Source organism: Sphaeramia orbicularis, chromosome 4 (genome assembly GCF_902148855.1).
Source record: "Sphaeramia orbicularis chromosome 4, fSphaOr1.1, whole genome shotgun sequence".
NCBI classification, from domain to species: domain Eukaryota; kingdom Metazoa; phylum Chordata; class Actinopteri; order Kurtiformes; family Apogonidae; genus Sphaeramia; species Sphaeramia orbicularis.
The window spans coordinates 44,796,065-44,823,898 of NC_043960.1; the positions used below are offsets into that span (position 1 = coordinate 44,796,065).

The 27,834-nt window shown below is 37.5% G+C and overlaps 1 protein-coding gene across 1 annotated transcript in view; it reads left to right on the forward strand.

Moving 5' to 3' along the window:
* Positions 1–5,668: 5,668 nt before the first annotated feature.
* ghrhrl (growth hormone releasing hormone receptor, like) overlaps positions 5,669–27,834 on the forward strand; it is a 43,465-nt gene continuing 21,299 nt past the window's right edge. Inside the window, exons 1-3 of the mRNA XM_030132856.1 lie at positions 5,669–5,957; positions 24,553–24,658; positions 26,413–26,520. Of these exons, the coding sequence (XP_029988716.1) occupies positions 5,904–5,957; positions 24,553–24,658; positions 26,413–26,520 (268 nt within the window). The 5' untranslated portion in view covers positions 5,669–5,903. The remainder of the gene's footprint in view (positions 5,958–24,552; positions 24,659–26,412; positions 26,521–27,834) is intronic.

Consider the following 27,834-nt stretch of genomic DNA (forward strand, 5'->3'; position numbering starts at 1 on the left):
GTTAGAAAAGACACACCTGAATTCAATGTGTCCCACTACTTTTGTCCATATAGAGTATGAATTATAGCAGTTATGCTATGAGGCTAACAACATGTTCATGCAAGCTAGTTTTGTTTTGTTGCTGCTGTAGAGAACATGGGTGTATGGATGTAAGGATTTTGTGGAAAAAACAGCCAGTCATTATCTTAGAAATGGACAAGCTAAAGTCAACAAAGGACGGGCACCCAGCATCAACCAGACTGACTAGAATCCTGTACAAGCACAAAGACATGCACAAATCTTACATACTCAATCTTTATGTTTTTAATTACTCATTACTTGTTTTGCTCTTTTGTTTCCAAATCATTTTGACCCATCTGTCTTATACTGACTTATTCCACATGTAACTGTGGCCAACATGAGTTGTTGTCATGAAGGCAGAGGTTTTAGAAATTTTATGCAATTTTTAGCACATCTTTTACACAATAACCAAGTAGTACCTTCAGTTAAATTAGGTTTTCAATGAGTAAGTTGTTAGTTTCAGGAATTTTATGGTGTTATTTTTTTCTGTAATTTATTCTACTTTGTCCTCTTTTCCCAATTCAATCATGGTTAAAGATACATCAGAAACTTTTATATTGATGTTTACCGAAGACATTGGAAAACATATTTTTCTGAGTTGGATTTTTTAAATAGTGGCCAGTTATGTCACAATCTCAAAAGTTTAGAAGGCTGTTTTCAAATCAAATGATCAAATGAAGCAGGATTTATTTCTGAAACAAACACTAGGAATGAGACTAAACAGTAACTATTAACTGAGGTGTAAAAATCAAGTTTCTTTTTGATGTCAAAGCATATGCACTTTGTGCAAATCTCAGGAGAGGGACATAAAAATTGTCCCCCAGTAGTAGCGTGTCCAATGTAGGTTTTTGGAGAACCGAAAAAAAAAAAAAATCTAACTGGGTTTTTCCATCCAGTTTATGGGATCTAAATAAGCAGAGTATCTGTTCTTACACAGGTTTCAAGTGTTGTGACAATGACTCGGTCAAAAATGCTATTGACCGTCAGCTTATGAGCTAATGTACTTTCAAAGTGCCTACTAACTTTCACCAGGGATTATCTTATTTTTGTAACTGTATTTAACTCTGTTGTCTGCACAGACCATGATTCTTTGATTGAATGCTACTCTTGTGTTAGAAAAAAAATCCAACAGAAGCTTGCAGTACGCGCAAACATCCTGTTTTACTTCTAGTATCAATTGAAATGATTTTTCACTTTGGGTTTGAAAATCTTCACTTTATTTTGTCAAGTGTTTAGACAACCCTCAGATTTTCTTGTACTCTCAGTGAACAAATGGTTGTGAATGTTGTTTGCAGACTGATGTTATCAAAGCAATAAGAAAAAAAGGCTTTCAAAATGATCACACTACTAAATGAAGGGCTTTTCTCAGTGCTGTCATTGTAGAGATCTGCTTACTTTTCACACTCAGATCTATTTTATATTTTGATTGTGATAAAGCTGTGCAATTTGTATTCAAAGCCTCTTATTTTCTCTACAGAGCTGCACTTTGTGGTTATTATTTTTTAAATTGTTACAAAGATATTGAATTTGTCAAGTTTACATTGTCCTTATTAAAGATTTCACACAGGGACAGATTTTCTATTTTCTCTGTTTGAAGGCTAATTTTTCCTTCATTTGTCCTTCAGATTGTTTTATAAACCGTGTAACTAATAGATCTGTTGGACACCTCATAAACACAAATAAAGTGGGAGAGTGATGAAGCCTCCTGCATCCACTAATCTGTGTCGTGTTCAGTGTTTAACACCTCGGAGCAGCAAGATCAACACATTATCTCTGTGGCATTTCTCTCATTTAGAAATGTACCATTATTAATTTTTATCTATGAGTTTTTATAAATCTACAACAGCAGCTATGTGAATTCAAAACTGATCAAATTCCAGATTTAGAGGTCCACTGTTTAACATTTAGGGAGTTTAAGTGAATCTAATCCCAAAAATGAATATAATGTTTTCACTGGTACCTAATTATATGAAAATGACAGTAAGTATGATTTGATAAGCTTTTAATAAACTGTTAACACCTACAAAGGACCACAGAAGCAAACAGGCTAAATTTTACTGCTTTTTTTTTTTTTTTACCTAGTTTTCAATCAAACACAATGGAGTTGTTGCACTGCTGATACACAGTGATATTCAATTATCAATATAAATTGCTTGACGAGAACAAAGACAATGGCCTAAGATTATCTTTCCCCAAATTAGGGTTGTGGGGCTCTTGTAATTGAGTTGACAATTATTTATGTAAAATATAAAAAAGCTGATTTACAATTGATTTTAGGGTCTGGAGCACAAAAGTTTCGGGAACCACTGGAATAAGAGATTAAACATTTCTAATTCTGATAAATACTTTCATTTTAGACAAGTCGCTCTGTTTCTTCACAAAACTGTTGCAAGGGAACAATATATATTTCAGTTCTTGTCAGTAAGTTTTTCGAAGGGTGTGAGTCTGCTGTGTTTCAGTGAAACGGGATGTGGTTGACTGAGTCTATGAAGTCTAGTGTACTCTAGTGGTGAAATTCCAGGTTACACCTTTGACCTCATCTCACTCACCCGCGGTGGCCGTAAGGAATATGAAAGTTAGTGTTTGGACCATTTTGGTCTTTTTAATAATGAGGATATTATCTGTGTTAATACACAATAGCGGATTTACCTCTGCATTTACCTCTACCCTCCGAGCCCCACCGTTTGAACATGTAAATTGTTGAGAGCACTATAATTGCTCTTGCTGTGATTTGAACACCTGTTTCCCAGAGTGTAGACCCTATCATTACTTGCTGAGCTATCCATCCACATGATTTTGAAGTGCAAATTTATGCGTTCCATGGCTCTTCTATCTTATATTGGAGGAGAGTCTACTGTGCATGTGCCATTTATGACAAGAGTCTATATGGTAAAGGGAGTTAAGTCTAAAGTCTAATCATGAAGAGACAACTATCTGTTCAAGCAGCGTTTGAGTCTGAATTGAAAAACAAACAGGCAGTCACAGAAGGTATGGAATGTATTATTATACAGAGGGAACTATAGAAGTGCATGGACTGAGTATTAAATATGTTTGAACACAGCCAGTGACTGAGTGAATGACAGAAAGTTGTCAATCATAGGTCTATATCTCTATGTATCCTGTTGTTTCTAATTTTAAATGATTTGGAATACAATGAAATTCAAAGCCATAACTGAGGACAAACTTATTAAAACCAACGTTTTGCTTTGGTTCCAAAAGTGTTCACATTAGTGAGGTTCAATTGTATTCATTTTATTAGTGTATGATAATTAAAGAAATATACAGTTTTATGTGATTTGGAGTATTTATAATGTTAATTTTGCTTCTCTTTGCCCCCTTGAACCCCCACCGGGGTTCTGACCCTGGACCCTACCACTCTGCCCCCCCCTGCCCTCCATTTTTTTTCTGGATCCGCCACTGACACATAATGGTCCCAGTAAATGAATTATTTGACAGTAATTCAACAAAAAGGACAGACATTGAAATACATAAAAGAAAAAGAGAAGAGAGAAGTCCATCAACATGGTTGCACTACATCCCAGATAGCAAAATCATTATGGCTTAAATCTGGTGCAAAACTGGCATGCCATTTGGCAAAGTTCTGAACGGATGTATGGGCCCTAAATGGCCCAAAATAGGCAAGCCAAAATTAAACCAGAAGGAAGCCAAAATTCACCCAAAACTAATTGCGGACTTCCAAAATATGGCCATAATTGTCCCAGAAAAGCCCCAAATCCCCATAATCCAGCCAAAAAGTAGCCAAAACTGATGCAAAGAGAGGCCAAAAGGAGGCCAAAATTCACCCAAAATTTGTGTTGATCACACTTTTAAAATGAAGTGGGGTTTTCTCTGGGTAGAAATTCCTGCTCTTTGCGCAGTGTTTTGGCTTTACAGAAATATGCCAAAACACAACCAAAACACATCCATATATGGAATAAGATGTTGCCGCTCTTTAGTCAGTCTTCTGTCTTGCCGTAAACATGCCATACCATCCCTATACTTGACCCCGCTCTTTGCTCAGTCTTTTGGTTAACCACACATATACCATAACTCAGCCATATACCGCTGGTGCCTCCATATCTACACTGAACAAAAATATAAACGCACCACTTTTGTTTTTGCTCCCATTTTTCATGAGCTGAACTCAAAGATCTAAAACTTTTTCCATGTACACAAAAGGCCTGTTTCTCTCAAATATTGTTCATAAATTTGTCTAAATCTGTGTTAGTGAGCACTTCTCCTTTGTCCTTTGCTGAGATAATCCATCCACCTCACAGGTGTGGCATATCAAGATGCTGATTAGACAGCGAGATTATTGCACAGGTGTGATTTAGGGTGGCCACAATAAAAGGCCACTCTAAAATGTGCAGTTTTACTGTTTTGGGTGGTCCAGGGGGGTCAGAAAAGCAGTCAGTATTTGGTGTGACCACCATTTTCCTCACACAGTCTTCTTCATGAATTCTCTGAAACAGCTTTGGAGATGGCTTATGGCAGAGAAATGAACATTCAATTCACAGGCAAAAGCTCTGGTGGAGATTCCTGAAGTCAGCATGCCAATTGCATATTCCCTCAAAACTTGTGACATCTGTGGTATTGTGCTGTGTGATAAAACTGCACATTTTGGAGTGGCCTTTTATTGTGGCCAGCCTAAGGCACACCTGTGCAAAAATCATGCTGTCTAATCAGCATCTTGATATGCCACACCTGTGAGGTGGATGGATTATCTCAGCAAAGAAGAAGTGTTCACTAACACAAATTTAGACAGATTTGTGAGCAATATTTGAGAGAAATAAACCTTGTGTGTACACAGAAAAAGTTTTAGATCTTTGAGTTCACCTCATGAAAAATGGGAGCAAAAACAAAAGTGGTGCGTTTATATTTTTGTTCAGTGTATTATGGATAACCTTCATCATACCACAGTAAAGCCAAAGGCTTTCATGATGCCAAAAGAAAGCTAAAAAGGCCAAATGTGTGCCATAATACTGCCAAAATATTTGCTATCTGGGATGATGGACTCCACAGGCATAAACGGTGATATAAGGTAACAAAAACACATTTCATTAGCCTCATAGCATACTTGTCTAAGTCATATTTTTGGCCAAATTGTGATATCTGCATAAAATGAAGCTTCAGTGTCAGGAGAGTGAAGTTAGATGTCACCTTGAAGCTAACGATTTGGATGGTCTCGGTTCCATGTTATCGTACACTAATAAACGCAGTTGTGTTCTCCACACAGACTGCTGATGAGCTGAGGTGTCTCAAAACTGAGACACAAAGTGAGACCTAGTGTATGAGTGTTTCTAACAGACTGTGGGTGACATTCATGGGCTAATGTTTGAGGAAAACACATGAATTGTATCCGTGTCTCCTGTCATACTTCCCACACATCTTCCTAAAATAAGTCCAATTTAGTAACGAGTGTTTAGCGACACGGTGCGGTGGTTCCTGAGTGGAAGACATCCCAGTTGTGAAACTGGTGTTCAGTTAAAGCCTGTGTGCTCCTTCAGATTAAAAGTCCTATGTCGCCACATTAATGCTGGACTTTGCTCAGTAGACCGTATGTTCCCTCCGCGGTGTCATGAACAGTGACGCTTTTCGTCTCTTTGTTGACCGTAGAAAAATAATATAATACTTTATTTACGCAAAATCAGACCAGTTTGTTTACTCCTAGTTGTAAGTGGTGATTTTATTTTGAAAACCCGCCCCGGCATTCTTCTATTGTAGCTGAGTGGAGGCTGTGAGTGGGTTTGATTCAGTGTTCGGAGAGGAGAGGGGGACTCCGCATCCTGATGGAGGGGGACTAGGTCCAGTCTGACTGACAACAGCTCTGCTGAACAGACAACATGCCCCGGCTCCATCTCACACGGATGTTTCTCCCACTGTGTTTGGCTCCCACTGTGAGTAATTCACTTTTTCCCATTTGTTAAAGAAGGAATTTTTCCACGCAGAAACTTCAGGCTTTTGTGTTGAGTGTGTTTGAGTTGTTTGTTGACATCAGTTTAGATGAATTTGCTGAAGCTGAGATTCACAGGCTTATTGTCTTTTTCTCTTCTTTCTTCTGATCTTATTATTTATTATATTGATACTGTATGGGCTCTGGTTAAAACCAGGCATACTCTGGTAGTTGACTGATTGATTTGATTGTTTTTCCCCTGTAAGTGGCTTTGGAAAAAAGCGTCTGCCAAATGCATAAATGTAAATGTAAATGTAGTTGTGTTAATGCTTTTGTCTCATTTATTTTCAGCCAAAGCTCCTCTATAATAATATTGGATGCAGCTGTTTTATTCTTACAACAGGTTGCCTTCTATTAAATACATGTTGCATTGAAAAACGCGCTGCAGAAGCTGAGGCTTTTTAATTTATCAATCAAAATAACTGAATGTAGGGGAGACCGGGTATGGTTGTAACATGGGGTGAGAATCAGTGAGGAATCCTATGGTCACATGACAGATGTCAGCCTTCTAATAACACACATGCAGATGCAGTACAGAGAAAAAAAAACAAAACTACTTATAATGCCAAAGAATGTGCTCTAACCTCATACTTAAATAGTTTACATAAAATCATTTGATTTGATTGTAGATCACATTGTAGTGTCAAGAAAAATGTGATGTGTTCTACCTGTTCATGTGAAACCACCATGCTAATACAGTAGCTGGAGCTGGGTGATATGTCCAAAAAACTGAATCTTATTCTTTTTTTTTTTTTTTTTTTTTTTTTTTAATGTAATGGGTGATTCATGAATTAAATTTCTGGCTACATGAACCAAGGATAAAAATTTGTTAAAAAACCTACTTACTTTGCTAAAAATATATTTTGTATCTAACTGAGAAATATATTTATAATTAATATATTACAAAAAGCCAACTGGTTGAATTTAGATTTTTTTTGTCAAATTAGAAAGAGATGCATAGGAATAATCTTGATAGAGATGGGGTGAGTTGTAACAAATCTCTGTCATAATAATATAATTTTAAAAAGAATCCATCCAGGTTTTTAGAGTTAATTCCACATTTATTAATTTACTACTGTGATTCAGATGTATTTATTGAGGTATTAATTACTTTAACTACAATGTTTAGTTTTCCAGTTATTAATCCTCAAATAAAATGAAAGATAATTTTAAAAGACAGTTCATTTCACACATAGAGTTAGGTATCGAGATGTTGGATTGGAGGATGCACACCAATCCTCTGATCATTATCTGATATCTGGAGTTGTCAGATTATTCAAGTTATCTTGTAAACAGGATAGTCTGTTGTGTTTTATCAGATAACAGCAGTAATCTGGATTTCTCCTCAATACTCCCATGTCTTGTTGCATGTATTCAGGTCAATCTGATTTATTTTGTTCTTTTACATCTGCGCATGTGTAAACAATTAATATAGTAGAAAACAGAAGTTACGTAGTCAAACATGGTAGACAACAGGAAGTTTGAGTCTACCATCACTATGTACGTACATACTCCAAAGGAAATGTGATAATGGACCAAGCGTCTAAACCAAGGTTTATCAATTATTACATTTCTTAAGTGAATGGAAACACGTCAGATCTGATTATTACAATTATCTGTTAAATTGGATAAAAAAAACAAAAAAAAACCCACCCCACCCACCCCACCCCTCACCGTCCCACTCCTGGTCCTACAAAATACACTTAATGATAGTGATGAAAAATACCAAAGTACTCATAAAACAAAAGAGGTCAAATTAAAAAAAAAAAAAAAAAAAGAAAAGAAAAAAGAAAAGAAAATAATAGAGGCAAAGAAAAGAAAAACAGCCTAGCAATAGACAAATCTGCTCATTCACAATTACGTCCTACACACAAGATATGGACATGTAGTGTTGTTAATATTATTAGAGAGTACACAAGTATATATAGCACACCACACAGGGGAAACAAAGGTGTGTATGGGAAAACTGCACTAAAAGCTTTTTTTTTTTTTTTGTAGTTTAGAGTGTTTAATTGAATTTTTACGGTCATGTCAAGGGGTTCATTAATTTTTTAAAATTTTTAATGACATATATTTGTTATCCAGGCATAAGGTGGGGCTGAACAATTTATTAAGACCTATTAGTGAAATCGCACTATGACCATATTTTCTTGAAGAAACTATAAATGAAGTATAGTGGCTTTAAAGAAATGCTTTCATATGATGTTCTCCAAGCATAAATGATCATACTTACCAAAACTGTGATTAGCAGTAGTTTCTTTTATTTCTACACCATTTTTTACAGCATATTATGATATTGCCTCTGTTTTTGCTTCTTTTACTTGACTATTCCAACACATGTCCAACAAAGGAACAGCATCGATCTGACATTAACTCTAAACATTTGTGACATTCATGCAGGAGGCTGATCTGGTGTGAGCTGCAGTCAACTGGCTATTGAGTTACAGGTGCTGTAGCAAAAAGTGTTACATCCACACCCAGTCTCCCCTTAAAGGCAATATTTCGCTGCTCTGTTTGACATGATGTGACACAAGGTAGCAGATATTTATATATAGCCTTTTCCGCCTTTATTTATGGCTACTTGTGTGTCTGTATACTACCTCTGTATTCATGTAATGTGATCCATTTACATGTGGTGAAAGACAAACGTGTTATATTTGTAGAAGACTCCCTCGTTCAGTAAACAGGGAACAGCAGTAGTATATCAGTGTGATGGATGCGATGATTGAGGCTTCATACTGTGGAAGTGAAGCAATTTGCTGATTACTCTATTGACAGATAATTCATCACCACGGTTTTAAATATCCACCTAATTGTTTGTCACTTTTGTCAAGGCATAAATATCAACTACTCACAAGTTCCAACTTCCACTTTAGTTAATAAAATGACTCTTTTAGGATTCTCAAAATGCACTGATATCATTATATAAGCAGTATTTTGGCTATTTTTTGCTTTCTTTTCTTTCTTTTGATTCGCTCAATTACATAAACGTAAATGACTTCATGTTACTGAGTACAGCGATTGTGTAATTTGTTTTGGCCTCTGAGTGGTGAAGCAAGACACAAGGTTGAACTGTACACATTCACACCTCAACACTGGCATATGCTTTTTTTTTTTCAATCAACAGCTTTCCAAGGTTATTATTACATGACCGCCTCACTAATTTCCACAACAGAATAGAAATATGAGAAGCAGGCAAACGGGTGGTATGATGATCAGCGTGGAAGTGAGAGAATGGGGAAGAGGGCAGACACTCATAACTGTGTTGCTCTTCATTCTATTCTCTTTATCAGCTCAGGACTGCAGAGAATTCTGATGAATTCCATTAAAAAAACCAAAACAAAACACCCATACACACATGCACACATAGAAACCACAGTCACAAAAAACAAGTCAACTAATAGTGCATGACTGGTCTCTTTAGAACATGAAAGAGAGAAAGAAATAAGTACTAGGATGGAAAAGACTAAAATAGCCTGGTAGCTTGTGGTAAAAATGAGTAAAGTGTTGGATCTATCTTGCAGAGCCGTCTCATTTATGTTCATATTGTTTAAAGGGGTCATAGTTTGCTAAACCCACTTTTATTAGTCTTTGGTTCATTTATTTGTGTATTTGGAGACTGTAATAGTTCATAAAGTTTGAATTTGAACCCTCCAGGTGCTGCAAAGCTATCTTCATATTCATTCTTGCAAAAATTGAGTGGATTTCTACAACCCGTTTCAATACCTGCTTAATTTGTTAAGTTTTATAACTAGTTACATCGTGACATTTGCACAAATAAGGTCAAGACTTCCGATGAACATTTCTCTGAGTACGCCATAGTTGTTTAGCAGCAGCAGCGGTTGTAGTCCATACTGAAAATACGTCCAAACTTTGAAACGATTAATAAAATGTTCAGTTGTTGGTTGAATGGGACAGAACAGCACAGTCAACAACCTGGAGGGGGTGGGGCGTTAAGTGGCTCATTTGCATTTAAAGGGCCAGCGCTCAAAACGACCTTTCTGGTGTCATTACTCAGAAATAGGGTTAAAGATGGACCTGTGGAGTTGAATTAATGAAGAATTCAGACCCAAACATAGCATTTACAGTTCATGTAGACCACAGGGAAATGTTTTAAAATGCATGATTCCATTTAAAAAAGCAAAATATCACTCCTTTAAGAGTGTTTTTTTTAACCTAGTTTTACATTTTGAGAGGGAATCGATGAATGTCTTTACAAGCAGTCACTTGCACTTTTACAGCTCCAACTGAATTTTTTTTTTTTTTTTTGTACTTTATTTTTTATTGTTTTCATATAAAATACAAAACAAAAGAGAAACACGGTCACAGGTCACAGGTACATTCACACATTTACAGACTGTTTACTGTCCACAGATTGAATGAAAAAGTCCCATTTTTTCCAGTACTTTACACCCTTATGCTGTTGTAGGCGGAGATTGTATGTCATCATTTCCATTAAATGGATTTGGTTGACAATTTTTATCACCAAAGAAATTGAGGGAGGGTCCTTTTTAAGCCAGTATTTGGTGATGGCTTTTTTGCCTGCGGCAAGCAGTATTCTAAATAAATATATGTCTCTTTCCTGTAATTCCTCTGGGGGAATGCTAAAAAACAAAGTAGCCAATGACATATCAAAATGAACACCAAAAACTGAATACATCAACTTAATCATCTCTCCCCAAAAGCCAACAATACCAGGACAGGACCAGAATACATGTACTTGATCTGCCTCGAGTGAACCGCACTCCCTCCAGCAGGAAAAATGAACTCCAGAAGAATGTGATTTTCGTGCAAGTGTAATAAAGAAACGGACCAGACATTTCCAACAAAAATCCCTCCATGATAGTGAATTTGTAGTACAGTTTTGAGACTTCCACCCCTCTGACCATATCTCATTTGGTATTTCCTCTTGCAGGTCCCTCTCCCATTGTTTTTTTGCGTGAAAATATATCTCATTGTCTTTTGAATTCAAAGCTGTATAAATTTTACCAGTGATGTTTTTGTTACTGGAACCTTTATAGGCTTCTACCAGTATTTGAATTAGATGAGAGGGAGTCTGTGTCATAGAACATTGAATTTCCTTTGCAAAGTAATCACGGAGTTGGAGGTATCTGAAAAAATCATGTTTACCAAGTCCAAATTTGAGAGAAAGATTTTGAAAACTGTCCATCTGTCCTTTTGAAAGTATCCTGCAGAAAGCAGTTAGACCATGTTTAGACCACTGTCTAAATCTGTAGTCATGTAGTGCAGGTTGAAGTGCGGGTCACTCACAGGCCAGTTTAGGATCCTAATTTGTTTATGAAGACCAAATGTCTTGACCACTTGTAACCAAATTTTAATTGAGTTACATACACATAAATTGTCCAACTGTAGGGCTGCTCTAGCGCAGTCCAGACAGCCAAGAATTGAAGGTAATGGAACTTCAGTGGAGGAAAACTCCATGCCTTTCCATTTGGCTGTATAGGACTCACTACACCAAAGTACTAGTGATCTTACTTGGGCTGCGATGTAATAATGTTTAAGGCAAGGTAAAGCCATGCCTCCTCTGTCCCTCGGCAACTGTAAGACAGAGAGCTTTATACGTGGTCTTTTTGTTCCCCAAACAAATCTAGAAATATGCTTGTCCCATTCTCTGAATTGTTTCACAACTGAATTATTTTTATACAGTGGACTAAGGCTGAGCAAGCCGCACAAAAGGTCATGTGACCATCTTTTGAGTTAGAATCACTTTCCATGATCTGAATCACAATTTTCTCAACTCTTAATAAGTATAGGTGATTTACAACCAAATCGTAAGTTTTCCTCTAGTTTTGTCTGGTTTCTGGAGGCTTATTCTGTGTGCGATGGATTCTTATATTTGTTATATTCAGGTGAACTAAGTTGAGCCACTGGAGTTTTATGCTTTTCAACTCTATAAAGTAACCCTAAAGCATCTGTAAATCACACTCGCTGCATGTCGGTGTTTAGAAGCTCAGGCTCCAGTTGATGGATTTGCAGTAATTCTTCATCTATTATTTCTTCCTCAGCGAAACACTTTACACCACCTCTGCAAGTGAACACGGTATAACACACACATTTAAGTGCAGTACAGTACTACAACACTCTTTGTAAAAGACTGTAATTTCACAAGCTGAATATTTAAAACTAGTGTTACCGCTGTAGAAACATTTTTGACGGTGGGCTTGTTTATTAGTTCACTGGGGTACTGAGGTACTGTCTCTGTCGTTGTCTTTGCCGTTGTCTTTGTCATTGTCTTAATTATTGACTTCATTAGCAACATCTTCTCCTACAAAATTATTGGTCGGATTCGTTTAGAATTTTATCTGTAGCTTCCTTGGGACAATGTCTACAACATTTGTTTGCAGTTTTTAGAAATTTAGATTTTTGATATTTTTATGACATTTTTAAATATTAAAAATTTACTGTTACTTATAATGGGCCATATTTTAATGGCTTATAACATGGAAATGGTTACAGATATCAATATAGTTACTATTAATTGATAGGAAGTCACATATGGGCTTTCATTTAATTAGTTGAATTATCCTTCAGTGAAAGTAATGCCCACTTCTATTGGGAGGTTGATCTCCTGCATCAACACCACAGGACTCTAACCTAGCGGCTGAACCTGACAACCTCAGAAATTCAACTTAGTATTGATTATCGATAGAACATTCTGGTGAGATAGTGGGACATTGGTCCTATTATTACCCCACCCCCTGAAGGGGAGGCAAGGGGTATTGTTTTTGGTTCGGTTCGTTTGGTAGTTAACACTCTAGCAGCAAAACTCTTGGTTGAATTCATACCAAATTGGGTTTATAGATTGCCAGTGACCCAGAATAGATCTGATTACATTTTGGGAACACTAGGTCAAAGTTCAAATTTTCTATGAATTTTTAAAATCTTTTTTTTTTTAAATTTACTTATAATGGCGAAATTTGAATTGTCTGTAGCGGCAAAACTATTGGTTGAATTAATAACAAATTGGGTTTATAGATTGCCAGTGACCCAGAACAGATCTGGTTACAATTTTTAAAATCTTTGTTCTTCTCTCATTTACTTATAATGGGAAATTTCAAATGTCTATAAAAAACATCAATTTTGTTTCAATGTACAATTTACAAACTTGGCACATATATGGAGTCTATTAATATGCTGACATCAGCACATGCATAGACATGATGACATCAGCTGGATCGTTGCCAAAACAGACAGTTTCCGTCCTATAATTTTGTCCTTATAATAAGGGGGGTATGGGGCAGTGTGGTCCAAGGAAATGAAAGTGAAACTTAACGCTCATTTATCTTTTCCCTACCTCCTGAATCTTCACAAACTTTCATCGGAGGGGGCAGGACGTTTATCCTGCCTATCATATATTACACATATATATAATAAGTCTAGTGTGACGGTGATGGTTTTTTTGTTTGAAATGTATGGTGTGGTGGCATGGAGTTTGCCGTGGTGCACCTTACCAGCAGAAACGCTGTTAAGGAGTGAATCTCATCAGGGGCATCTTATCCAAAGGGCAAGAGGTAGAGGTGGTGCCATCCTTATCACATATGCCATGTCTTCAACATGACTGTAGCTTTTTACAAGCATTGTCTTTTAGGAGACACCCCCATCAAGAGCTGGAAGTGACTGTGATGGAGCTGGCTACCTTTTAATTCTGTATGCAGAAAAAAACTTGTAAATATGCCTGTTTTTTTTTTTGTTTTTTTTTTCAGTAAAACTACTTTAAGTGGATACAAATGCAAATGAGATACATGGTAATGTGTATGTAAACTTCTTTTTGTCAAAATGGGGAACTGGTATTGAAGCCAAGGTACTTCAGTACTAGTATCAAAATCTTTACAAAGATACTCAGCCCTGGTCTAATTCACTTTTAGATTGAATAAACATATACTCTGATCCTGTTCAGAATACTGTGGAAGCAGTGTAAAATGTACCTCACTCACTGTTGAAAATAGAAGGCAACATCTGTAAAGTGAGCCCAATCTGATGGCCCCTTTTTGGGTAGTTAGTGGATAATGGCTTCACCTCTCAGAGAACATTTTTGCAGCAGAATACGCACCAACCTGGCAGCGTGGAGGGGCCTTTGGCTTTGCATTTAGTTTCATGGCTCATATTACCCAGATTTTTTTTTTTGCAGAGCCCTGTCTATTTCTATTCCTATATCTGTGTTCTTGTCTCCTAAATGCAGTCTATAGTGTCTGTGTTTGTCCCATCATGCAGTTGAAATGCGCCAGCACGTTATACACCGTCGGTGCAGGTAACCATCCAGGCTTGACTCTCGCTTTAGTCCTTACCCCCTGCTATTCACAGCTCTATCTGTATTCCTTTCAGCTGCCATTTTTTATGTAGAATAAAATGTCTTCGCAGCACTCCCTTGCATATAAACAGGTTAGTCATGTGTGGTACATGGCCTCCATCTGCGGTACAATGTGCCATTTAACAACATCATTCAGCGTGGAAAATAAATGACCTCCCTGACTGTTCACTACATGCGCAACAAATGAATGAAAGCTGCACAACCACAGTTATCCAGTAACAATATGCTGCTGTCTCTGCAGACCTTATCCCTCACTTTGAACCACACTTGCTGAAAACTAAATTTTATCTGCAGGAGATGAAGTAAGCTATTTTTCCACATAGCTTGTCTGCCTTTGAACATGAAGAGGGGTATTTTTGGAGTAAATAGCACAATAACACCGCTCATTAGATTATTAGGACAGCATTAGGAGCAAAGAGGTCCAGCAGGTTGCTTTGAATGCCGCTATATGTTATTGATGGAGACAGTGCTAGTAGTTATATCCAAAGAAAATGACAGGAAAGCAGTTTTCTGTTCAACAGCGGTCACTAGGATTGTGTACTGCTGGATTTTTGTGCTGTTTGTATTCTTTGGTTGTTTTTTTTGTCATCTTTACTCAAGGGGTTTGTTATTACACATAAAACACAAGCTTTGCCACATTATCATGTCTTTGTATGAGGTGAAGAAGTTGACAGCTATAAAATGAGATGAAGGGGTTGAGGTGGCCAATTGTGTTGGAGAAAGACAACAAATAGTCGTGTTCCAAAGGAGGTTCTGTATTTTCTAATACACCTTATATATCCCATTATGCCCATGGAATGGCTCCAGGTGTGTTTGTTGGGATGCAGATGGTGCTGATTCCTCACAGTGAAGCTCATGGATGTCTTTAATGGAAATGTTTATATGACACAATAAGAATGTCCTCCGGCTGATGATGTGAAAGCTTGTGAATGGAGGAAACCGCAGTTCTCCAAAGGGAGTATTTGTGCTCCCAGAGGAATTTTTCGTATGAAGTTTCTTTTCATTAAGACTTGGTTCAATCTTGTCACAGAAAGATGTGTTTTCCCTCAGGTTCTTTTTAAATGAGATGAAAATTAAGTGAATCTGGGACAAAAGGCAGTGCAATGTTCTTGTCAAAAGCAGTGATAGCTTTATTAATTGGTATATTTGTGACTTTTGTTGCTGTCAGGCATTATTTGATCCATTTCCCTTCCCCTAGGACCAAAGCAATGACCCACAATCTCAGAACTGTAGCACAGAAAATGCAAAAAGCAGAACATCTTTTTCAGTTTCAAGTAATTCTGAAAATTGAAGGGTGCCATGATTACATGTCTGCCTATACTGTGAGTGCCTTCTGCTTTTCACTCTCCTTTCTTCTTCTGCACTTTTTTATTTCACATGTCTTGTTCTTTGATGCTATTTATGCAGACACACACATCCGATTGTATTCCTGCTGACATCACTTTGTGCCTTCCACTTCCAAGCCAAGCCATTTTCTGGGTCTATGCAGAGACTTAAGACTTGGATACAGTGAAAATTAAACTCCCACTGTTTTACTGGGATGTAGAGATATTTCTTTATTTTTTTGGCACACTGCAACACAGCCTCTCTGAAATGTATCCCGGAGACTTTCACAGTTGACAATTTGGCTTTAGTTAGAACACAAAAGCACAGGTGTTCAGATGAACAATGGCCCCTTCCATTTAATTGTCCCTGGAAGCCACACTAGCAATCCACTGCGTATGTTACAAAGACCCTGATGCTGATACATTGAACCAGAATGTATTTTTAGTAGGCCTGTAACGGTACACAAAATTTTTGGTCCGGTACATTTTCGGTTTTCAAAGCCACGGTTCGGTTTTTTTCAGTTCGGTACAGGAAGAAAGAAAACCCCTCAAAATGTCTATTAATGTATTTATGAATTTTTTAACATTTTTCCCCCAATTTTTGGAGACATTAGAATATAGAAAAACAGGAATAATATAATTCTGCTGCTGCAAATCAAATAGAAAATAAAATAAATTATTATTATTACTAAATGTATTTTAAACATTAGTATTGCACTTTTCCCTGAAAGGTAGTTTCGAACAAACAAGAAAAGTCTAATCACAGTTTTGTCAATTCACATTCAGCATAAAAATAACAAAAAAATTCCACATGAAGTACAACATTAACAAGAGGGTAAACTGGTATTCTGTTTAAACAAACTGAAGAGAAACACTGACAACACAATGAACCAAATTATTTATTTTAGGACAGAGAACAAACTGTTTAGGACACTGTGTGTATTTGTGTGTGCCTGTGTGCACGGGGGATTTTTTTTTTTTTTTTTTTTTTTTGGCGGAGTCGGGGGGTAGGGTAGGGTAGGCGCGCAGTTATATACCTGGGGGTGTGGTCCATAACTAACATAACGAACGCTGTCGTGAAATGAAAGTGAAACTTTACATACTTTCAACGTTCTATTTATTCCTATTATACAGCGTGCGTGACAGACAGACAGAGCTAGTGTAAGTGTTTTAGAACTACCGTAGTTCCTCGGGGCCAAACAACGTTCGTCTTATCATTGTCTCTTTCCTTGTTGTTGTCTTTCACCTGAACCTGAACTGATCCAAACTGGACTGTAATGATGGTGGAGGGTCTTCAGTCTCTTCCTTCCAGGTTCACATCATATTTGTTGTTTTTTTTTTACCTTATATCAACTGCTATTTCATATTTAGGGTCAATGTGTGCTCCTTCAATATGTCCGTGTGAAACTTGCGCAGATTTAAAGTTCCGCATCGAACGACGTCTTTCGTTCCTTTTTCTTTTTCTCATCATACTGTGCCGTTTCGGTACAACTGTGTACCGAACCGAACAGGTGCATACTGAAACGGTTCGGTTCGTGTACCGTTACAGGCCTAATTTTTTAGATTACTTCAGTTAAACTGTTCCTATAAAAGCTGGGACAATTTCTACAGTGCATTGAAAGATAAAACATAAACTAAAACCTGTAGTTAGTTAATCTGCTGAACCTTTATTTAACTGATAAAATTGCAAAGAAAAAATTAAAATGTAGATTTTGGTGCCTTGCGACACACGTAACACTGTTCTGTCAGACTCTACAATTATTAGCTTAATTGACAACAGGTCAGAGACTGGGATTTGTCTTTACAAACAGGAGTTGTGCTAAATTCAAAAGGAGTATTTCTCAGTGCAAATTTGCAAAGAATTTTGGTCTTTCATGCCAAAGATGAAAGTGACCATCTAGACTGCAGTATATGGGCTGCATCAGTATCCACATGACTGACCTCCATATGTGTGACAAAGGTCTGGGCACTCTTGTATCAAGTACTGGACAGTCACACTTGAGTAGAAGTACAGGTACCTTACCAAAAAGTTACTTTGGTAGAAGTTCAAGACACCAACTGAAATGCTACTCAAGTTAAAGTCTTTAAATATGTAGTATTTACTGGACCTAAGTGTATCAAGTAATCTACAATTAAATGCACTCAAGTGATAAAAACAAAAGTACCAGTAAGTGTTAGGACCAACCAAAGGCAGTCAGAATATTGAATATTATGCTGCTGCTCACATCAACAGATCACCGACAGGTTGAGTGTGGACCGTCATTTGCACTTAAGCATTATGTGATTAGACCCAATGACAAATCAGGTTCCTGACTTTGTTGCAGTCACTGGTAATCTCAGTGGCGAAAACACCAAATTTCCTTTAATTATTTTTTTTGTAATTAGTAACGATACTGTGCATTAAAAATGTATCAGAGAAGAAGTAAGCAATTGAGTTAGAAAATGTAGTGAAGTAAAAGTGAAAGGACACAGAATAAAACACTCAGTAAAGTACAAATTCTCCTAAAACATACTTGAGTACAGTAGTGAAGTATTATTACTTCATTACTATATTACATTGGGTCTGTTGGATTGTAATTTAACATATATAATATATTTTTCAGAGGATTGTATGGATTGTGTAATTTAAAATAACAACACTGATCCTGATGGGTTTGTAGCATTACTGTTATTAGCATAGCTTTCTGTAAGTTTATTTCTGTCTGTTTATAGAATATTTTAGCATCTACTCACGTTCAAGTGTGGTTTCAGTCTTCATCAACTGGTATAGTTTGTGTAAACTTAGTTTGGTTGAAACTTCCCTGTATTTTAAGTGATAAGGAGATTGTGACTCAGATAGTGAATTGTTTTTCAAAACATCATCATATGACCTTTTATCCAGTTTGTCCTGCCCTAGTGTGAAGGCACCATCAACATGAAGGTTTAGACTGGCATTTACAGAGATATATGCTGACATGAAGTTAACATCTTTTCTGTGGTTACTTCATCAGGACAATATCTGACATCATTCTGTACCAGTTCATAGTCACAGAGCACTGGTACTGGACTGTCCTTGTCTGTAGTCTGCATCTGTCTCCTATTGAAAATATGTGGACATCTAAAAGATGAGTCAGGCAACGGCCACCACAGACAGTAGCATTTTAAGGTTTATAAACAACAAGAATGGACAAAACCCAATATGCAAATGAGTGTCTTCAGTTCCCAAATGATTTAAGAGTCTAATAAAGGGGAAAGGTGAAGTAGCAGTGATAAACATGTCTCTGCCCCAATGTTTCTGAGTGTCCTGCAAGGATCAAAAATCTGAATCTGTATTTTATTCTGTGCTTACAAAGCACAGTTGAGTTGGTAAGTGAAAACTCTGAAATTGAATCTTCAAATACAAGAGACTTTAATTATAGCTGTAGTTTTAGGATATGTAACAACTTTTCTGGAAATGGGGTGTGTATATTAAAATTAAATATATACACACTACATAAATAACATTGCCAAAAACATTTCATCATTTAACAAACTAACAAAAGTAGGTGCTGTGACCTTTATAGGCAAGTCTAACCAATTCCACTGGTAGTATGAAATAAAAAAAACAATGCTGTCTTACTTTAAAAGACCCATGAATTTAACCTACAGGGCTGTTGAGTATCTAGATATGAAACTCCACCTTCTACTGTCAGTTTTTTGATACATAAAACTTCTTGTGACAACTCAGTCAGACTTGTTTTCTTGGTGTACACGGTTGATATTTGGGAATAGTGACGTTCGTTTTGACATTTCAAGTTGATGCTTGAAAGCAGCATAGTACATACAGAATAAGTAGGAGTAAGTATTGGAGGTGACTATGTACACCTAACACCAGACAACAAAACAACAGGGGACATGATGGATTCTGGGCCATCTTACCATTTGGATCCCCCTGGGCATTCCTGTCATCTGAAAACTCCTTGTAGACATAAGACTGTCTGTTAAATAAAATATATTTAATAAACAAACAAACAAACAAACATTGCCATATGGAACCTGCAGTGATCAAAACATTGCTCAGTGCTCTCAGCCAACAACAACATCTGTTAAATTCAAGAAATATTGTATATTGCATAATATGTAATTGGCTTGTGTAACACAGTTGGATTGTTGTGCAACATTCTCACACAAATTGATTTTTACCATCTTATAATCCCCATGCGTAATGTGCTCATATTCCCCGCAACAAAACTTGCACAAAAGTCCTCTGTACATAATATAACTGAATTGAGAGGAATGTAATTGTAGAAATGGAATATAATGTTCATGATGTCTTCCATCCTTTCCTTTATGTTTTCCCTTGTGTATACTCACAAACATGACAATGACTGTTACATGCCTGAGGTCATGGGTATGTATATGTGTGTGTGTTTCTCCTCCCCTTCTATTCACTAGGTCGGGGATGGCTGGTCGTCGGGTGTGGGCATGGTTCTGGGACTTCCTCCAGGGCTGTACCTGAAGGGGCCGGCTCAGGTGAAGGAAGGAGGAGCAGTCCAATCCTGGCCGGCCACAGGGACTATAAATCCACCCCTGCCTCTCTGTCTGGGGCTGCTCTTGTTCTGTCCATGCTTTGTCAGAGCCATTTTGCTCTTTTGTGTCCTACCTTTGTTCTACTGTGGTGAGTTGAGTTGGGTTTAGTTAAGATGGGGTACCCTATACACTGCACTGAGTATTGTTTTATGTTATACACACTAGATTAGTTGGTTGGTGCCACCCTCTGTACTTTTATTTTGGGATTAACAAGGAGGTAGATGTTTTTTTTGTCCCGCCAGTTTCTTTTGGTAGTGCAGGGGTCACCAGTTAGTTTGGTTTTGGTTTGCTGAGTTCTTTGATTTATTTTGGTACCACCTTTGTCCAATTGTACTCACCCAGATTACTTTGTTTCATTCTTTTTGTAAACACCTTGTTTAAAGAAAGCAGCCTTGAATAAACTGGCTTTATTGAGAAACCTTTTTTCGTTGTATGCTTTTGGAGACCGAAGAGGTGTGACACCCCTCCCTCTCCTGGACACCTTTATATGGGGGGGGGGGTGTAACAATGACTGCATCACCGTAGAATGAGTTTCTTATTGCTACAGAGGTAGCGCTCTATCTTATGGCACTGTGTGTGTAAAGTTGCTCCAGTATTTCCTATTGAGATAGATTTTACTTTATTTGTGCCTCCGTTATCTTGTACTTTTTTGCATTTTGTCTCCACAGATTTTGACCACATTAAGTCAGTATTTTTATGCATATAAATGAATACAGCTGCATGTGATGTACACAGTCCTGTCCTGTAAGGCTACACTGTCTGACAGATGTCACAGTCATTCAACTCAATTAACTAAGGGTTGTTAAGCATTCTGTTACAAAAGACATGTCTATGAGCTCACCTTAGCATTCTCATGCTACAGTTTCCCTGCTATCCTTGTACACATTGTAAGCATCTTTGTGTTTTACTGTGAAGCTGAAACCATGTTATGTTGACTGAGTCTCTGGGCTGAAATCAAGCCTCTGTCTTAACACAGATCACACTTGTATACAGTGACTGATATTCTGCTGTTTGCAAAGAGATGGAAGGTGTCTTGCAATGTCTGTTGAGTATAGGTCACAATTTGCCACAATATCTCTAAATTTATTATGAGACTGGTGAACCCCATTAGACGTAGCAGGCTGTACACTCCAGAGGTCTGAGTCCTATACCTGTGCAGCCATTAACATGGCCTGGGTTACTCACCCAAATAAAGTCAAAGTGTGGGAAGCACTGAGCTCCAAAGAGACTTCAGGTTTTTTATGTTTTATAGGCCAGATGGTGTCATTTACCACAATTGAGCATTATGTCACCAGAGATTTTTGAGTGTCTACCAGAATTAGTGTCCTCTTACAGGAGCTAGCAATATGTAATATTGGTACTTTAAGATGTTGGAATTTGAGGGAAAAAAAAAAAGAGTTCTAAAATTATGCAAAAGATTTCCTAGGTCAGTCCTGTTGTATTGCCCACAGAAGGGCTGTGTCTCACCTTGACCGTCACAGTGAGTACTAAGCCGGTGTGAATCTGCTGGTCATCGAACTATCCTGTAAATCATGCTATAGGGGCGCCCAGTATGTTGGTCAGGGATGGCCTGCATGTACTTGCCACCCCAACCCCTTTCATTCATGTGGAAGGACCGAGATTGAACTGTCAACACAGTGATAATGGCTTTTGCTTTTCACAAAGCGAACACTCTCAGACTACCACCCGCTGCCACAGGAAATGACATTTAGAGTCAAAGAAAAGTGATAAAAATAGACTTGCTGTTTTCCATCACTGAAAACAGCTCTAAAGTAAAAGAATGAAGTTTGATATTACATTGTCAATATAATTCAGTTGAACTGTGGGGAACTGAAAATGGATCTTTAGCGCAGCTATTGAGAACGCAGTCCTTACAAAAAACTCAAGTGATTTGTGATTTGCTGTGGCTTTTTGTGTTGCTAAAAATAGAGGTGTAATTATAAACTCAGCAGATTCAGCATGTGCAGATTATAATACGGCAGTTTTATTTTGACAGGCAGGCAAACTTTGAAAAAATGTTTGATACATGGAAAGACAGAGGAACCAAGCAAGCACAGAGGGACAAGTTGAAGCAAAGCAAAAAAAAAAAAAAAAAAAAAAAAATGCAGGGTGATGGTCAAACACAGATTCACAAAGGCACTAGGATGCAGATTCAATACACTTGGAATAAGGAGACGGTGGCTGTTTCTAGCTATCATGGAAGGATCCCTCAAGGAGTCATTTGTATAAAACTATGTCCTCCAACATTTAAAAAAAGATATATGTAGCCCCTGAAAGCCTTCAATGGCAACTTACCGCTCCAAATGGGCTACATGCTAATGCTAAGTACTGTGTGTGTATTAGGATGGTGAAAATGCAGAGACTGAATGTTCCTGTGGCGATAATAAAGTAAATTTTAACCTTTTTAACTTTTCACTGGAGGACTGTTCAATGTCTAGGATCCTTCATAAGACTGAGTCTTTCTTTCGCAGAAATTTTGAGGTTGCGTCTGTGGATCCTCTGTATCCTTTGCTCTATTTAAGTACCCACAGTACTCTGCACAAGTCTTTTAAAATTGCCACTAAATGAAAAAAGCTGAACACAACCGTAAGTAAATCCTCAAGGGGGAAGAATGAAGAGCTGATCACAAAATGTATTTAAATGTAATCATCAGGCAATCTTGTTAGGCAAGATGATTTATTTACGTTATACAGAACAATTGATACACAAAGGTAGTTCAGTGTGCTTAGAAATAAATAAATGGAACATCCAGAGGAAAGCAAAAAAATGAAGTGAAAGAAATATTGAGACAAGAAAGTACAGATTAAATAAAATATTAATAAATAATAGTATAATAAAAGACTGATTAAAGTGATTTATAGAAGGAACAGAGCTTCAGAATGACGCAACAGTTACATCACACAGTACAATTAGAATGAATTAGTTAAATCACAGGCAGGGAGGTGTGTTATTTTTCTTGTATTTAAAAATATCTTCCTTTGGGATAAATGTTAATGAAGTTTGTTTCATGGTGCAGCAGAACAGATTTGTGCAGTTTCATCTTTATTATTGCCCGTGTAAATAACCGTATTAGTTTTCTATTAAAATTCTAGTGCCATATGTGTTAATGTGTCAGTTGTGTTAGACTGCTACATTCATGAGTGAACTGTTCACGTGGAAAGACTCAGAGAAACAGTGAATTATAGTGCAGTAACTATAGGTTGGAACCATGTTGGAGCCAAAATACAGTTTTGTTTGTTTATTCCTCTTTTTTGTTTTGACCTTAATTTACTAATTGTTTCGTGGGTGTGGCTGTGATTGCCACAGGTGCAACTCATCTTGGGTGTGGCAAACTTGCATATACCTGCTGTGTGAGGTGGGCGAGGTGTGTGTGAAGACAGCCCCACACAATTTTCAGACCATGAAACGGTGAAAGCGAGAGATTGAGTTGGTTGGCGTTTGGAATGTTTTCTTTTGTATTAAGAAGCCTATTTTGTTTATATGTAAAGAGTATTTGGAAAGACAGTAGTGAACTGTGATGAACTCTTGGACTTTACACTGGAAAATAAATGTATTGGCGTATCCAAACACAAAGAAACCCAGCCGGACATTCATTCATTCACGAGTCGAAAATACAACAGGTTGAACCCTTCCACACCGTTGTAGTAGCTAAAGGTAAAGCCACTACAAACCAGTCGGTTTGAATCTATAACTTCACCACTACATGTTATCACATATTATACAGTGAATCTTATAATCTGCACACACAGAGACACACTTTGAGGCACAGCCAGAATAATAATTTGCAGTGTTGATGCTCCTGTCCTTCCCTTTGTCCCTGCATGGCCGTAGAACATCCACCTGGCAGCAGTTCTTTCTTTCAAGATACACATTGTTCTTATTTGTTTTAGTCTGAGATAAATGTCAAGCAGAAGTCAAGTGCAAATCCAGTTATTCTCATTTTATTTGTCATCTGAAAGCAGACAGATCAGCAGGGGCAGACAAACACAGGAATCTCTGGAAGCTGAACTCAATAGATGGAGTGCAGTGCGGTTGGAGGCCAAGACGATCGTCTGTGTCCTCAGGGCCGACCCTGTTTAATGAATTTTCTGAGCTTCCCATCTCTGTATGCTATAATGAAAGATCATTTCACTTAATGTCACCAGTGGAAATAGGTGTGTTTTGCCAAAAGGTAATTGTTTAAGTGGGGAAGTGTTTCCTGTTAAATGTACCGCAAACTCAAGTGAAATGAGTCACTGCCCTTTAAAAAGTAACGTGCTGTACCTTGTCTAAATTGTCAGTGTAACATGTGTAAATGTATTTGTATAAGACCCTCCTTCCTTCTTTCTTGCCTGTAGGTTTTGTCGACCCTTCACCCTGAATGTGAATACATATTTCAACTGGAGAAAGAGGAGCGCCGCTGCCTTCAGCATATCACAGAACAAGGCAACAGAAGCACAGAAGGTGTGTGTTTTCCTTTTCCAGTTCAGTCGTCGTGTTTGTACGGCTGTAGCAGAGAAATTCAAGGACAGTGGATTCAGTGACATAGGTGTAGATTTCAAGAGGTGGATGGTGAGGCATACCCCTCAATAAAAAACATGAGTTAAGCATAATCGTTTCTCCTTTTGTCTAATTTAGAATATGGTAATTTCAGACAGTGGTCCTCATTTTCAGTGCAAGTTCCTTATGGATCAGTGAAAAACATAACCTAACTCTCAGAACATTGTTTCCTGCAGTTACATACATGGTTAGCCTTTGTTGCTAGAAGTTCTCTGCCAGAATAAGCATTTTTCAGTTGTGCAGGGTTCTCCTTCCTTCTATGTGTCAGTAGGTTATCACTTTGAAACTCCCTCTCACTACATGAAAGCACAACTTCCAAGCTGCAACTACACTAAGATTCACTCATTTCAATACCATGAGGCATAGATTCCACCAAAACAACTTCTCTCCGGACACTATTTTGCAAATTCACTGTCACAGTGTCCTGTGCTCAGCACTGCCCAAAAACGAGGCAAACAAGAAAAGCACTCGGAGAGCGCAGACCTCCGCCAAAGCAGATCAGTGGCCCCCCCATGGCCCCCCCACCCCCAATCACTACCAAATTTTAATCATTTGTTCCTTGTCCCAGTATCAACATTTCCTGAAATTTTCATCCAAATCCATCCAGAATTTTTTGAGTTATCTTGCACACAGACAGACAGACAAACCAAACCAAACCAAACGCCAACAAAAGCGTAACCTCCTTGGCGGAGGTAATAAACCAGACCACTATTTATATTATAAAAACCTAGTGGCCTTTGTGTGTGTGTCTTGACAATCACACAAAATCCTGAAACAGCTGACTGCTACAGTTTGGCATACTTATGTATTTTTGGTCAAGGAACAGACAAGCGAAAACAGCAAATTGATAGGACCAATATTTTGGGAGATATTGGTAATTACCTCGGCCAAGGAACGACGGAGGTTATGTTTTCATCATTGTTTGTCTGTTTGTTTGTTTGTCTGTTAGCAAGATAACTCAAAAATCCAGTATTTTTCAATTAAAGGTTAAAATTTCACATAGTTTGGAACCATTATTATACCTAGGTACAATAATGTGCAAAACCAAGAGTAGAAAAACAACATCCATAAAGCTAAAAAAACAAAACTTGCTAAAGCAGTCCACTTGGGACCAAATGTTAGATGTGGGAAATGTAATTTATTCAGTTTTGATGTTCTCAACTTGAATTTTTCATTAATCTGTTTTAGGCTGCTGCACGTAAGCTGTATAATAGTAACGACAATCCTGCGATATGCACTATAAATTTTTAATAATAGAATCAAAGCTTAAGTAAATGCTTCAAAGGGAATCACAAGTTGTCATCTTGGCCTCTGAAGGCGTTCATAAAGCAGGAGGAATATGCACTAGGAGATGTATTACCATGATGGATCTGCTAAAGAGAACATTAAGGAGAGGCATGTAAAGGTTTTATGTGTGTAATCCATCTCAAGATAATCTATTCTCCCTATTCTTGTCCAAATGAAATTGTTAGAAGTATTGTCCATGATGCGCCTCATTTACTCCTTACTTTATTTCTATATAGAGCAACGCTAGAGTATAGACGTAAATGAGTGTATGAATTAATGTTTATGGGATCTCTCTTTTGATTACTTCCTCAGACAGACACATATTCATACTTTCTTTGTCTTCTTTTCATTCCTAAACCTCGTCTGTAAAGGTTGTGGAGCCATCTGGGATGGGGTCGTGTGCTGGCCTCACACTGTCTTTGGGGACACCGTCCACAGAGGTTGTCCTGCAGTCTTCTCGCTCTTCAGAAATAATACAGGTAGCGAAATAAATAGAAGGGGATGGGGGAGATCAGGAAATAAGTTGTGAATAAATATCGGTGTTCTAATGCAAGTTTTGATTCTTATCACTTAAGGATATATTTGTTCACTCTTTCATTCATGTGTTTTTGTGTGTGTTATGAATTTCACTCGTGTCACCATCAGAGCTCAGTATTGCTTGATTTGCTAAAGAGACCAAATAAAAGCAAATAAAATTTTCCTTAATGTGTAAAGTTATAGATTTGGTCTATTAATAATAATAATAATAATAATAATAATAATAATAATAATAATAATGGATTACATTTCTATTGCGCTTTTCAAGGCACCCCGCTTTACTTTACTGATCCATTACTCATTCACTGTCACACTCCCCCTCTGGTGGTGGTAAACTATGTATCCACAGCTGCACTGGGGCAGACTGACAGAAGCGTAACTGCCAATTTGCACCAAACGGCCCCTCCGACCACCACCGAACATTCACACACATTCATACACCAGTGTGAATGACACTGGAGGCAAGGAGGATGAAGTGTCTTGCCCAAGACCACAACGGACTGACTACAACAGAGTGGGATTCAAACCACCAACCTTTCAGTTATTGGACAACCCACTCTACCTCCTGAGTCATATAGGGATTAAATACACTGGGTATGTTTATATACATGTTATTCTGATTTTGACATGTGTTTTGAAAACAGCAAATTCTGAATTAGATCTTAACCACGTGGAGCATTTTCAGAAGTGATTACCCATCATGCCTAAGGCCTACAGTACAAGGCTGTGGGGGCAGTGTTATGATCTGGGGTTGATTCAGTTGGTAATGTTATGACATTGCATAAGCTTCTTATAACAGTAAATGTGTGCTGTAATCAACGCTAAGGGTGGTCCAATGAAGTATCAGATTATGGCTTTTTTTTTTTTTTTTTTTTTTTTTTTACCATGTTGTCTATGTTGAATGTGTTTAATAATTGTGTGGATGCAGCAGGATAAATTTCCCCATAATGTGGAACAATAAAATTAATCTTGAGATGCACAGTTCATGTTTACAAGATCCTCTTTGGTAACGATGCTCCAAAGAAAGGCCATATTTCTGGTCTGAAGGAGAAAAGCACCTACTTGTAAACATTACAAATAAAGATATCAACACGCTTATTAACTGCTGATCTTGTAAAGAGGGTATTTGAAGGAAGCCTGAGTTCACACAGTGGAGTGTCTGCCACCAACAGAGAAACCTTATCTTTCATCAGGATATGCACAGCAGCATGTACAATAAGCGTGAATATTAATGTCAGATTCATTTTCATTACCCA